Consider the following 14,290-nt stretch of genomic DNA (forward strand, 5'->3'; position numbering starts at 1 on the left):
CTTTTGGAATTTGAGCTTAACAGATGGTTCAGGAGGACCAGAGCATCCCAGCGCTCATGTGACAAACTGGATATCCTGCACAGACCTGTAATCTCAGTTCCAAGGAGGGCGGAGACAGGATGTCCCCTGGTTTACTGGCTTCCAACCTAGCTGAGAAAATGTGAACCCCAAGTTCAGGGAAAGCCTATGCCTCAAAGTAATAGGAAGTAAATAATGAAGACACGATGTCCTCTTCTGGCCTCAATGCTTGCACACGGTGTGCATAGACACACACATGTGCACTTACACACAGAAATATTAATCCTAAAAAACTACAGAGATCAAGGAAGGTATTCCGTGTTGAATCCTCACCTCTACATGGACATCCACACACACACAAAACAGTATTAAAGTGAATGTATAATATGATAATGGCTACTTAAAAAATACTTATTTCAGGGCTGGAGAGATGGCTTAGCAGTTAAGAGCACTCACTGTTCTTCTGGACCACCCAGGTTCAACTCCTAGCACCCACCTGGCAGCTCACAACTGTCTGTAACTCCAATCCCAGGGGATCTGGAACTCTCACACAGACATGCAGGAAAACACCAATGCACATACAATAAAAATAATGTTTAAAAATAATACTTATTTCAAGAGCTATTGGCAATTGATAGCTGCCAGGAGAGGGAGAATCAGTTTTCATTAATAGTGTAGCAACTGCTAAATTGTTCATGCTTCATTGGAAGGCCACACAGCCAAGAACATGTGAGCAGCACAAATTAGTCTTGATGAGCTTTAAGTTGGCTATGTAGGGTAGGGAGGTGGATCTGGGAGGAGTTGGGGGAGAGGATGGTTATACTCAAAACACACTGGATGAAGCTCTCAAAGATCTAATAAAAATTTAAAATAAAAACACATGTATTAGGGCTGGAGAGATGTCTCATCGGTTGAGAGCACTGACTACTCTTCCCAAAGACCGGGGTTCAATTCCCAGCACCCACATGGCAGCTTACAACTGTCTGTAATTCCAGTTCTAGGAGACCTGACATCCATGGCAAAACACTTATACACATAAAAATAAAAAAATAGCTGGGCAGTGGTAGCACACACCTTTAATCCCAGCACTCAGGAGGCAGAGCCAGGTAGATCTCTGTGAGTTCGAGGCCAGCCTGGTCTACCAAGTGAGTCCCAGGAAAGGCACAAAGCTACACAGAGAAACCCTGTCTCGAAAAACCAACCAACCAACCAAAGAAATAAATATGAAAAATTAAGAATTCATAAAAATAGATAATTTTTAAAAATACATGTATTAGCAGGTATGGTGGAGCATGCTTGCAACCCCAGTATTTTGGAGGTAGAGGTAGAAAGATCAGGAGTTTGGGGTCATCTTCTGGCCCATCAAATTTGAGGCTCAGCTGGGCTGCATGAGATATTGTCTCAAAAGTCCCCAAACAAAACCATATTTGAATAAGGACAATAAGAGATTAACTCTAAAATGAAATGTTTTTTGATAAGAATGGTTAAGTTACAAGTGTACTCTTGGGTTGGGGATTTAGCTCAGTGGCAGAGCACTTGCCTAGCTAGCACAAGCCCCTGGGTTCGGTCCTCAGCTCCGGGGGAAAAAAGAGAGAGAGAGAGAGAGAGAGAGAGAGAGAGAGAGAGAGAGAGCGCTGGGCAGTGGTGGCACATGCCTGTAATCCCAGCACTCAAGGAGGCAGAGACAGGTGGATCTTTGTGAGTTCGAGGCCAGCCTGGTCTACAAAGCAAGTTTCAGGACAGGCTCCAAAGCTACAGAGAAACCCTGTCTCGGAAAAAAAAAAAAAAAGTATATCCACTCCCCCCTGCAAAGTACTAAGTAAACTTTTCTTTTTCACAGTCTAAATGGCGAGTTTATTCACTATCTGCTAATCCCTTTCCCACCATGACCAATGCTGAGAACATTTTTTGTGCTTACTAGACATTAATCTTGTCTGGTGGAGTATTATACAAGTTGTTTTTTTGTTTGTTTGTTTTTCTCTAGGGGTAGAAAGGTGTTACAGCAGTTAGGAACACTCATTCTTCCAGAGGGCTGGGGTTCAATTCCCAGCACCCACGTGACAGCTCACAGCTCTCAGCAACTCCGGTCTCAGGAGAACGAATATCTGCCTCTGGTCCTTCATGCACAGGGTATTCAGACACATGCAGACAAAGCATGAATGCACACAAAGTAAAAAGAAAAAAATCATTATTAATGGGTATATCAAACAAACAATAACTCCGTCTTTAGAAAGTTTTTAATGACTGTTCCATCAGCAATTTTGAAGACTCCTTGTTGTTGTCCAGGGTGTTCTGTGAGACTTCTCCAGGTCAATGTGCACCTTTTTTAATCCATGCTCTGAGTTAGTAGATTCAGTTAGTATTGTTTTAGACACCAGTGATGTCATAGTCCTGGCTTTTGGTCCCCCTGTGGGCTGTATGTCTCTTTCAGAGATGTCACATTTATGTATCCACTTTCTGAATTCTGTGAACATGAAAGAGGCTCGGGAGACTTGATGACTGCTGTTGTCCCTTCTGATTTATGTAGCTCAGTCTCCTGGAGATTTTCAGCTGACAGTACCAAACCTGTTCCCGAGAAACTGAGAAAGGCCCCATGTCAGGACAGACACATACACAGAACTTCCTGGCAGAAGTTTAGGAATACAGGTCTGTGGCATTGATAGGATCCCAGCATCTTACAGCTGTCAGTATCAAAGAAAATAGCAAATTAAAGGCTGCCAGCAGCCCATGCTCGTGGAGTGTCCCCTGCCTGAAATGGTATTCTGTAGGACTGGAGCTCATGGAGTGTCCCCTGCCTGAAATGGTATTCTGTAGGACTGGAGCTTGTGGAGTGTCCCCTGCCTGAAATGGTATTCCGTAAGACTGGAGCTCATGGAGTGTCCCCTGCCTGAAATCGGTATTCTGTAGGACTGGAAGGAGGGATGAGGAGGGCAGGAACTGGGAGCAGATTCAAAAGCTAAATGCAGGAAACCCCCAAGCTGTGTTTTCTCAGAACCAGCAAGGTGCTCACCTGGCGCTCTGTAAAGGGAGCATTTTCTTGAGTATTTCAAAAGCAGCACTGTCACTGATCATTGTTTCCTAAAAGAAAAAAATTATAGATTTAAAATATTTATTAGGTTTGTTCTCTATGTGTGAGTACGTGTGGATGTATGTAATGTATGTAGGTATATGTGTTGGATCCCCTGGAGCTGCTGGAGTTACAGGTGGCTGGCTGTCAGCCCCTTGATGTGGTGCTGGGAAGTAAACCCAGGTACCCTGCAACAACAATTGCTCTTAACCACCGAACAATTGCTGCAGCCCTGTTCCATCTTTTTGTTTTGTTTTGGTTTTTGGTTTTTTGTTTTGTTGTTTTTGAGACAGGGTTTCCCTGTGTAACAGCTCTGGCTTTCCTGAAACTCACTTTGTAGACTAGGCTGGCCTCAAACTCACTGAGCTCCGCCTGCCTCTGCCTCCCAAGTGCTGGGATTAAAGGCGTGCGCCACCGCTGCCCGGCCCTATTTAATCTTTACATAATAAACCGCTGGCAATACGATCCTAGAACTTATGGCATAGATATGAAGATCATAAAACTGATGTACTGCCTGCAAACAACACAACATACTACAAGCAATATAAGTATGCACGGGTATACAAGGAATAGTTGCTTACCCTCCCCACCAATGCCTTCCCACAGTTCTTGCATCTCTCCCCTCCCTCCCCTCTTCTCCTCTTTCCTGCTCTCCTCTCCCTTCTCTTTCTTCTCTCCCTGCTCCCCCATCTCTTATCTCCCTCTCAACCTCCCCCCCCCCACACACACACACTGCCAGGGAGCAAACCCAGAGCTATGTGCATTCTAACAACTGAACTCTATCCCCTGCCTAAACTTTTTTTTGAGAGGCAGTGGTAGAGATTGAACTAGGCCCCTGAGTATTCCAGACAAGCATTCTACCACTAATCTCTTTCCTGATTTCTTTCTTTTCCTATTACATTGATCTGTTTGTCTGTCTCGGTGTGTAGAGGTCAGAAAACATCTTGTGGGAACTGGTTCTCCCCTTCCACCATGTGCATTCTAGGGACGGAACTCAGTTGTCAGGCTTGGCAGCAAGCACCTTTACCTACTGAGGATCTCGCTGGCTTATTCCTTGATGTCTTTCTCATATAAGTCATTGTTAGTGGGCTGAATTACTTGATTTTGGGGTGATCCTGCAACGTAACTGTATTCTTTTCTTGTTCTAGTAGAGTTTAGAGGGATAGTGGAGCAGTTGTGATTTCTGTGTATAAGGTCATATCGCCAGCCAACAGTGAGAGTTTCACTTCTCCCTTTCTGGTTTGGAAACCTCGTGTCTTTGCCAAGTTGCCCCATCAAGGACTTCCAGCGCTGCACTGAATGGAAGTTGTTAGAGCAGAGATGTCTCGTCTTGCTCCTGATCTTAGAATGAGAGCTCTTAGCTTTCACCCTTGAGACCCATGTTAGTTGCGTGTCTGTCATACGTGGCCTTTATCACCTTTTTTTTGTGAAATAAAATGTTCTTTCCCAGAAGAAAAGATAGCTGGCCATGGTGGCTCCTGCCTGTAATCTCAGCACTCAAGAGGCTGAGGCAGGAGGATCAATGTGAGTTTGAGGTTAACCTGGGCTATACAGTGTGTTCCAGTTCAGCCAGGGTAGGGCACTCTTGTCACAGTCCTTCCCCAAACCAATAGAGTCAATAAGGACAATAATGATAGTGACAAGATAAAAACAGAGACGAACACAGGCCAATTTTTTTTGTTGTTGTTGTTGTTGTTGTTTGTTTTTTGAGACAGGGTTTCTCTGTGTAGCTTTGCGCCTTTTCCTGGAACTCACTCTGTAGACCAGGCTGGCCTCGAACTCAGAGATCCGCCTGCCTCTGACTCCTGAGTGCTGGGATTATAGGCGTGCGCCACCACTGCCCAGCGTCAGACCAAATTTTACAGGGGTTTACTGGTTCCCTTGAACTGGACCACGGTTTAACCTTTATATAGACTAAGTAATTCATGCAAGAAATTCCCAGCAATCCTGGTGGGAATGATAAGCATATATATTTAAAGATTTATTTATTTATTATGTATACAGAAGAGGGCGCCAGATCTCATTACAGATGGTTGTGAGCCACCATGTGGTTGCTGGGAATTGAACTCAGGACCTCTGGAAGAGCAGTTGGTGCTCTTAACCTCTGAGCCATCTCTCCAGCTATATATATAGCAAGAGCGAAAACATTCCATCTTAGAGGGATCCTCCTTAAGATTCAGGATGTTCTAAAGGGAGGAGAAACATGCCATCTCACAGCGAAGTGCTTTAAATTTAGGACTTAACTCGAAAGCTTCAGAAAATCCCTGAAACTGACTAGATTCACTAGGCCCCCCAAGCTCCAAGTTGATACACTATAAAGACTGCTAAAAGACACAATCAGACCAGCTGAGCTGCCTGGAAAGCACTTTCCAGCTTGCTGAGCTGCCGGCAGCTTGTTCAGGGTGCCCTAGGTTTCCAGCTTTCATGAGCTGTCACCCATGCCGGGATGTGCATTGGTGACTCAGCTGTCTTTGAGTCATTTCTGCTCCTGTAAGTAACTCCTCACCCATATTCCTGGAAGTAAACCTAACAAACTCATTGGTTCACCAAGATGGACTTTGGTCTGTTGCTGATTCTTTGCTGGGGTTGTTAACAGGGCCCAGACCTCAGTAGTCCCCCAGACCTTGGCACAACTGATTCCATGATGGAGATACCATTCAGGTCATAGAACTCAGCACACAGACAGCACCATCTGCCAAAACGAAAACAAAGACCTAGTCCATCAAAGTCCATAGTTCTGGGAAAGTCTCTAAATATACTAAACTTGCCTTTTAGCTTCTGTGGTTCCATTTCTGTTAACTTGAGTATGCCAGCCAGAACATGTTTTGTTATTGTTGTTGAATGTGTGTATGTTGTTGTTTTTTTGTTTTGATTGAGACAGAGTCTTTTGTACTCCAGGCCAGCCTTGAAATTCTTTTTTTTTTTTTTGAGCTGAGGATTGAACCCAGGCCTTGTGCTTGCTAGGCAAGCGCTCTTCCACTGAGCTAAATCCCCAACCCCCAGCCTTGAAATTCTTAAGTAGCAGAAGCTAGTCTTGAACTCCTAACTCTCCAGCTTCAGGCTCCTCTGTGCTGGGATTACAGGTGTGAGCCACCATGTCAGCCTTCATGTCGTCTTCTAACTCTGACTTGTAAGCCTACCATATTTATTTATTCATTCATTCATTTATTTATTTATTTATTTGTTTATTTATTTATTTATTTATTTATTTATGTGTGTGTGTGTGTGTGTGTGTGTGTGTGTGTGTGTGTGTCTTTCTGTACTGGAATGAAGACACATAAAAACACAGACACTCTGTATTCCAGGACCCAGCCCAGTTGCTAGAGTTAACAGCTGATAAATGAATGAACATGTAGAAAGCTGAGAAAAAACTCACATAAGCAAATAGAGAAACTGTTGGCGACCAGGTCACGTGAGTTCTGCTTTGGATGACAGCTAGAAAACAAACACCTCGTGTAGCTTAGAAATAATCACCTTTGTGAGAATAAACACGACACAGATTTTATAGCAACAGAGCCCAGTGGCCAGATCTGTGGAGAGGCATCCTCCAAAGGGCCGCCTTACAGGTGATGCATACCAGAGAAAGCAGCCTCTACCCTGGATCCAGCACCTCATTCTGCTCACTGAAGTCCCTCGGGCTTCACCAGCCACACTCTGGATCTCGACTGAGCCCTATACCATTCTCCACAATTCTTTTTTGGCTATTTGTGTGTTTGAATTTGGAGCATGTTTTTCTTAGACTCAGTTGCTCTCCTTAGTCTTGACTCATTAACGGACTAAACTAGCTTCATTTGACCTTTCTGAGCCTCAGATTTGCTATCCTTTCTTTCCAAGCAGGGCTAGAATACTACACTGCCAACAGGGTTGTTCAGAAGGAGGCTTATGTGGAAAAACAGTTCTCATCCATTCATTCTCTGTCTGCAGATACGGTCAAGTATGAGCTCTATCTGTCCACAGATACAGTCATGTATGAGCTATGCCTGTCCTCAGATAAGATCACGTATGAGCTACAGTTCTTGCCCTCCAGGACCTCGCTGCTGAGTTGTTGATCTAGAGAAGAAAAAAGGAAATGACAAGGTAGTATGATAAGAATGACATTCAGAGGCACACACAGATGGCTTTGGGGTCACACAGGAAAAAGTGTTATCAAAGTTAACCCAGTCCACCAAGAACGGCCACAGGTTTCTGCCCCATGTGCCCCTGAGGAGCCTGTCACAGCTCACTGTGCAGCCAGGAGCAGGCTGTGGTTCTAAGATGATAAAGCCAAGAGAGGGCAGGGCAAGCCGGCGAGCCAAACCTTAGAATTAGGACCCAGTACGAAGTACACATCTTACTTCCGTTCTGCGAATCTGGATGCTCCTTATAATGCGTTCTAAGAGGCTGATGTGCTGCATGAGCCGGAGGCAGTTTTCCTGCAACTGCTGGTTTCCTTTATCCAGTAAAAACACCCTGAACACGGCATAAATCAGAGACACAGCTAGAAATGTCTTCCTCTCTCTCTCCCTCCTCCTCTCCCTCCTTCTTTCCCTCCCTCCCTCCCTCTCTCCCTTCTTGTCTGTGCAGGGATCAAACACAGGGCCTCACACATGCTAAGCATGTGCTTTACCACTATTACACAAACTTTTCCCCACTCTGTGACACCCTCTTTAATGCCTCAATGGCTGCCACTGGCATCAACTATTGGAAGCAGAAGACAGCAGATCAGACCGACTCACAGGACTGGCCAGACAACGCCTCCCCCACCCCCGGCCACCCCCACTTCTCAGAATCACCTGTGTGCCACTGCACCTACTTGCTCTGGATCGCAGAGATTGTGGATTTATTGCTGCAGATCAGTTCTTCTTGATTTGTGACTTGTTCTAGAAGCTTCCTCTTTTCCAGGAGGAGGATGTCATTTTGGGTCATGATCTGGTCCTGGAATGCCTTCTCCTAGGGATTAGCATAGAGGGAGCACAACATATACATGAAAGAGCTTCCGTCTGTTCCCAGGTCTTGCTTCCTCTCTTTCTGCCACCCCCCCCCAATTCTGTTGTTATCTGTTTGCTGGTATCCTGTTAGTGGTGTTTATTTAGGGAGTGCATGCATTCACAATTAGAAATACTAATTGTGGGCCTGGCCCCAGCAGTGGTGACGCATGCCTTTAATCCCAGTACTCAGGAGACAGAGGCAGGTGGATTTCTGTGAGTTGCAGACCAGGACAGCCTAGTCTACAGAGTGAGTTTTCAGGACATCCAGGGCTACACAGAGAAACCCTGTCTCAAAAAAACCAAACCAAACCAAACCAAACCAAACCAAACCAAACCAAACCAAAAACCAAAAACCAAAAACAAACAAAAACCACTCAATTTCTAGGAAGAAACAGTGTCTTCCTTGTATTTTAATTCCAACAGATATTAAACCAGCAGCAAGTGCAACTGAATCCTATGTTCTATGCTGAAATCTTACCCCTGGATGCATTCCCATCTGCTTTGTAGATATTTTGTTGTTGTTGCTTTGAACAGAGATTTGACTTGTTACACACCCTGGGGTGATATTCTTGCCTAAGCCTCTCGAGTGCCGGGGTCACAGGCATGTGTCACTGTGGTCGACTTGCCATGTTCTCTTTTAGTTTGCTAATTTATTTTAAACAATTGTTTATTTGTGTATGGGTGTGCACCATGACATGGATGTGGAGGACAAAGTGTGAGCAGCAGGAATCAGTTCTCTCCTTCCACCTTGTGGGTCCTGGGGATTGAACTCAGGTTGTCAGGCTTGGCAGCCAGCGCCTTTACCTACTGAGCCATTTGGCTGGCCCATAGCTATAGTCATCTTTAGGCAGACAGAGAAAGTTAAGAACTTAGCCTCCTTACTATGCCTGAGACAAATCAAATTATCACATACCCAGTGGCTTTATGTGACAGAAACTTATTTTGTCACAGTTCTGGGGGGCTAGAAGTCTGGAATCAGGATTAGTTCTGGAGACCAAGGAAGTCTCCCTGTCAGTACTGGACATTGAACCCAGGGCTTTGTGCCTGTTTGGGAAGTGCTCTAGTGCCGGGCTGCACCCTGAGCCCTCACAGAGAGCCTGTTCCTTCCTAGTTCCTCCTGTGGGATGGTTCTGGGGATCCTCCATCGTCTCTGGCTTTATAGACATATCCTTCCCCTCTCCACCTCTGTCCTCATGGGATGCTCCTTCCCATGGGATGTGTCTTCTGCATCTGCTACTCCTCTTACAAAGACACAGGCAATCGGACTTCCAATTCACTCTCACCTAGGATGACCTCATTTTAATTCACTACATCCGCAAAGGCGGGACTTCCAAATTGGCAGGTTGCATCTGGTACTCTACGTAAGAGACATGTACTCTAACACACAAAAGACTATTTTTTAAAAAAAATATTTATTTTTATTTTATGTATATGTGTGCTTTGAGTGCATATACATGTGTGTGAACCACATGTGTGACTGCTGTTGATGAAGCCAGAAGAGAGTGTCAGATCCCCTAGAACTGGAGTTAGGAATGGCTGTGAACCACCATGTGGGTTCTGGGAACCAAACCTGGGTCCTCTGTAAAAGCAGCAAGGTCTTAACTCCCGAGCCGTCACCCTGAGACTGGTATTTTCATTTGAAGGTAAGACAATTTCAGAGGAATACCGTAAATACCCTATTTGGGTTAGCAACCCTAAAAGTCTTTCAGGTCCTTAAGGGATTCCTCACATTCAGCCTCGTGAAGCTACCTCGGTTGGTAAAGTGCCCTGTAAGCATGAGGCCCTGAGTTTGACCCCCCAGAACCCACCTAAAAATGTTGGGTATGCCTGTGAGGGCTTGTAATCCCAGCACTGAGTGGTAAGAAGATGGGGATCCCTGGGCCTTCACTGGCCAACCCATTTAGTCTCATTGGTGAGTACCAGGCCAATGAGAGAAAGGAGGCACACCATGCATGCTCTGGGAGATGGCCCCTGAAGTTGTCTCCTGACATCCACACATGCATCTGCATTTAAACAAACATGCACACACACAGAGTCACACAGGTACACACACACACACACACACACACACACACACACACACACACGCATTAAAAATAAAAAGAATTCCTCACACTGAAAGATGGAAGGTGGGAGCAAAAATGAAAGCTGGGCCTGTGGGTAACGGGAAGCTGGGTGGGCATTCTTAAACTGCTAACCACCAGCGGGGGCAGTGGGCATTCGTAAACTGCTAACCACCAGCGGGGGCAGTGGGCATTCGTAAACTGCTAACCACCAGCGGGGGCAGTGCACTCTGTTTTTGTTTTTTTCTCACCATTTCCATTTTTTGCCGCAGTTTCCCAACTTCATCTTCGAGCTCTTTAATCCTCTTATTTCGTATTTCTAGCTCATGAGTTAGACGGTCCTTGACCTTTTGCAGCTTGACTTTGTGGCAGTGGTGTCTGTCTTTGTAGTTTCTATAAAAGCAAAATTCAGGATAAACATGTCAGAATACAAGTAGGACCCACTTGGCCTCCTTTGGGATATGACCTTTGATGTGGCTGCTTTCTTGCCTCACATCTTCGCCCCATGTGTGGATGAATCTAAAATAATCCCCTCACGGGGCTGGAGAGATGGCTCAGTGGGCAAGAGCATTGGCTGCTCTTCCAGAGGACCTGGGTTCAATTCCCAGCACCCAGCTCACAACTGTCTGTAACTCCAGTTCCAGGAGATTCAGCATCCTCACTTACAGGCAAAACACCAGTGCACACACACAATAATAATAATAATAATAATAATAATAATAATAATAATAATAATAAATAATCCTCTCTCTTCAGTCAGCCCCATGAACTCAAGCCATTGGGTTACCTTGGCTTGAACTGATGACAGCTTTAGTGTCTGAGTTTAATTCAGGAATCTTCTGGACTTTGGATCCTTGTCATAGGAATTCTGAATCCTGCCCCACTGATGAGAATTATTACTTACAGCTTTCAAATTCCTGGCTATACTGTTTCATTTGTTTTGTTTTGAGACAGGGTCTCATTATATATCCCTGGCTGACCTGGAACTCTTGATATAGACCAGGCTGGCCTTCAACTCACAGAGATTCGGCCTGGCTCTGCCTTTCTCCCAAGTGATAAACCTAAAGGCATGTGCCACCACACCTGGCCTATACTCTTTAAATTTTTAAAAATTATTTTAAGATTTATTTTATATATATAGTGTTGTGCCTGCATGTATGCCTGCACACCAGAAGAGGGCACCAGATCTCATTACAGATGGTTGTGAGCCACCATGTGGTTTCTGGGAATTGAACTCAGGACCTCTGGAAGAGCAGTCAGTGCTCTTAACCTCTGAGCCATCTGTCCAGCCCTAAAAATTATTTTTATTATTATTTTTCCACAACATGTATATGGAGGTCAGAAGACAACTTGTAGGAGTTGGTTCTCTCTTTCTACTGCGTGGATTCCAGGGACTGAACTCAGGCCACAAGGCTTTGTGGCAAGTGCCTTTATCAGCTGAGCCTTATGGTTGGCCCCTAGTTTTCTTTCTTTTAAAATTTTTTTAAAGATTATTTTATTATGTATACAGTGTTTTATTTGCATGTCCACCTGCTGCCAGAAGAGGAGGGCGCCAGATCTCATTACAGATGGTTGTGAGCCACCATGTGGTTGCTGGGAATTGAACTCAGGACCTCTGGAAGAGCAGCCAGTGCTCTTAACCTCTGAGCCGTCTGTCCACCCCCACCCCCCACACCCCCCAGTTTTCTTTTTATCATTACAGAATCCATGGGTTTTGTTTGAGCAAGGGTTGTCTTCAAAAATTACTAAAATGAGCCGGGTGGTGGTGGCGCACACCTGTAATCCCAGCACTTGGGAGGCAGAGGTGGGTGGATCTCTGTGAGTTCGAGGCCAGCCTGGTCTACCAAGTGAGTTCCAGGAAAGGCGCAAAGCTACACAGAGAAACCCTGTATCGAAAAAACCAACAAACAAAAATTACTAAATTGGTTTTCCTTATAGCTGGATTTGTCTAGCTTTCTTTGTGGTTATGTCAATCCACGTACATTTTAGCTAACAGAATGTAAAGAGGAAAACAGTGTGCCTTAAAGGGGACCATCATGTACTCACCTTCTCTTCCGGCTTAGTGACTGGAATGTGGCTATTGTAGTGAACTGTCTTCAACGATGTGTCTGGGTTCCACAAGGCTAGCCTAGTCTAATTCCAGGACAGCCAGGGCTCATAGAGAAACCCTGTCTTGAAAAACTAAAAACCAACTAACCAACCAACCAAACATACAAGATGCTGGAGCAACAGCAAAATAATCGAAGCCTAGGCTTCTGATGCAGTGACCTTCCATGCCAATCCTGGACTGCTTATGATCTGCACTGTCAGATAAGAGAGAACAGCCCCCCCCCACTCCCCACCCCCACTCACTTCATGTCCCTTTTCGGTTCTTTGAGGCAGAGTCCCACTATGTAGCTTAGACTGGCCTTGAACTCACTTTGTAGCCCAGACTGGTCTCAAATTTATGATCCCTGTGCTGGGTTTATAGGCATGTGCCACCATGTCCAGTTTTATATCTTCTGCGCTCTCTCTCTCTCTCTCTCTCTCTCTTTCTCTTTCTCTCTCTCTCTCTCTCTCTCTCTCTCTTTCTGTGTGTGTGTGTGTGTGTGTGTGTGTGTGTGTGTGCGCGTGTGTACATGTAGGTATGCATAAACATATGGTTAAGTACAGAGTCCAAAGGTCAATGTCTGGGTGTTAGACAGGGTCTCTCACTGAATCTGGAGCTCACCCATTTGACTAGGCTGACAGGCCAGTGAGCTCCAGGGATCTGCTTGTCTTCCCCTCTCCCTCAGCACCAGAGCTACAGGCTTGTTCCATGGTTTCTGGGGACCTAAACTCAGGTCCTCATGTAACGTTACTGACTGAGCTGCCCTCTGGTCTCTGAAGCCATTTATATTCAGTTTCTTATACAGTACCCTAACAGCATTCACTATAGATAGCTACATTCATAAACTTGCCACAGACTCTATTTCAATTCGTGGTCCTTGCACAGCACCTACTACACAGTGTGACACAGACAGACAGACAGACAGACAGACACACACACACACACACACACACACACACACACACGCACACTTCTATAATAGTTTTCCATTCCTAAGACAATGATTCCCTCCCATAAACAACCTCATTTCCTTTTGCATTGGGAACGTGTAGTGGAAACTGTTCCTGGGTATCAACACCCCAAGGCACATCAAAGATGGAGCATCTCATAGTGCATGCAACCCTCCTCTCCTCCTCCAAGTCTCCCGGGTGTTCACAGTGGCTCTAATGGATTTTTTGGTTTTGAGACAGTGTCTCACAATGTGGCCCAGGCTGGCTTTGAACTCCTGATCCTTCTGCCTCCACTTTCTGAGTATTGAGATTATAGGTGTGTGCCACCACATCCAGTAAAATATCAAATATCATGATGGCTTAGACTTGGCTATATTATCTGAAGCTGACCTTGGCCTCCTGATCCTCCTGCCTCCACCAATCAACGGCTAGTGTTACAGGTCTGGGACATGATGCTCATTGACATATTTGACACACAACACATACCTTTAGAAATTCTACTTATTCTTGCTATTAAAACCCAATCTCGGGCTAGAGCATTGGCTTAGCAATTAAGGGTACTTCTTGTTCTTGTGCAGGACCCAGGTTCAATTCCCAGCACCCATGTGATGGCTTACAACCATCTATAACTCTATTCCCAGGGGATCCTGATGTTCTCTTCAGACCTCTGAGGACACCAGGCATGCATGTGGTATACTTACATATATACAAGCAAAACACTCATACACATAAAATAACAAAATAAATTAACAGCTAATCAAAAGTCCCAATCTTTTTTTTTTTTTCCTTTTCTGTAGCTGAGGACTGAACCCAGGGCCTTGAGGCAAGCGCTCTGCCACTGAGCTAAATCCCCAACCCTGAAAGCCCCAATCTTTAGCTTCCCTACCAAAGAAAAATCTGTCTTGCCATTTAGATTAACTAAAAAAATTACTTTATTTGGAAAGGAAAGGGAGAAATTATAGAGAAATCGGGAAAATAGCCAATTTCCAGTATGTTTTGTATAGTCCTTTTGTTTTCCTTCTGGTTTGTAAACTTATGTGTATGTTGTATGTGTGTCTATGTTTATCTGTATGTGGGCTTGTGCACACATGATGCCCTACAGCCAGAAAGAACCCAGAGACCTCCCTGGCCACTGC

At 45.0% G+C, this 14,290-nt stretch overlaps 1 protein-coding gene across 3 annotated transcripts in view; it reads right to left on the reverse strand.

Moving 5' to 3' along the window:
• Window positions 1-2,078: 2,078 nt before the first annotated feature.
• Window positions 2,079-14,290, reverse strand: part of Ccdc30 (coiled-coil domain containing 30) — a 96,642-nt gene continuing 84,430 nt past the window's right edge. For all 3 annotated transcript variants that reach the window (XM_036179620.1, XM_036179619.1, XM_036179618.1), the window contains exons 11-15: window positions 10,367-10,508; window positions 7,878-8,014; window positions 7,420-7,534; window positions 3,029-3,096; window positions 2,079-2,597 (exon numbers count right to left, since the gene is read on the reverse strand). In XM_036179620.1, coding sequence (XP_036035513.1) covers window positions 2,402-2,597; window positions 3,029-3,096; window positions 7,420-7,534; window positions 7,878-8,014; window positions 10,367-10,508 — 658 coding nt within the window. In that variant the 3' untranslated portion in view covers window positions 2,079-2,401. The remainder of the gene's footprint in view (window positions 2,598-3,028; window positions 3,097-7,419; window positions 7,535-7,877; window positions 8,015-10,366; window positions 10,509-14,290) is intronic.

The sequence above is a fragment of the Onychomys torridus genome, chromosome 2 (genome assembly GCF_903995425.1).
Source record: "Onychomys torridus chromosome 2, mOncTor1.1, whole genome shotgun sequence".
NCBI lineage: Eukaryota > Metazoa > Chordata > Mammalia > Rodentia > Cricetidae > Onychomys > Onychomys torridus.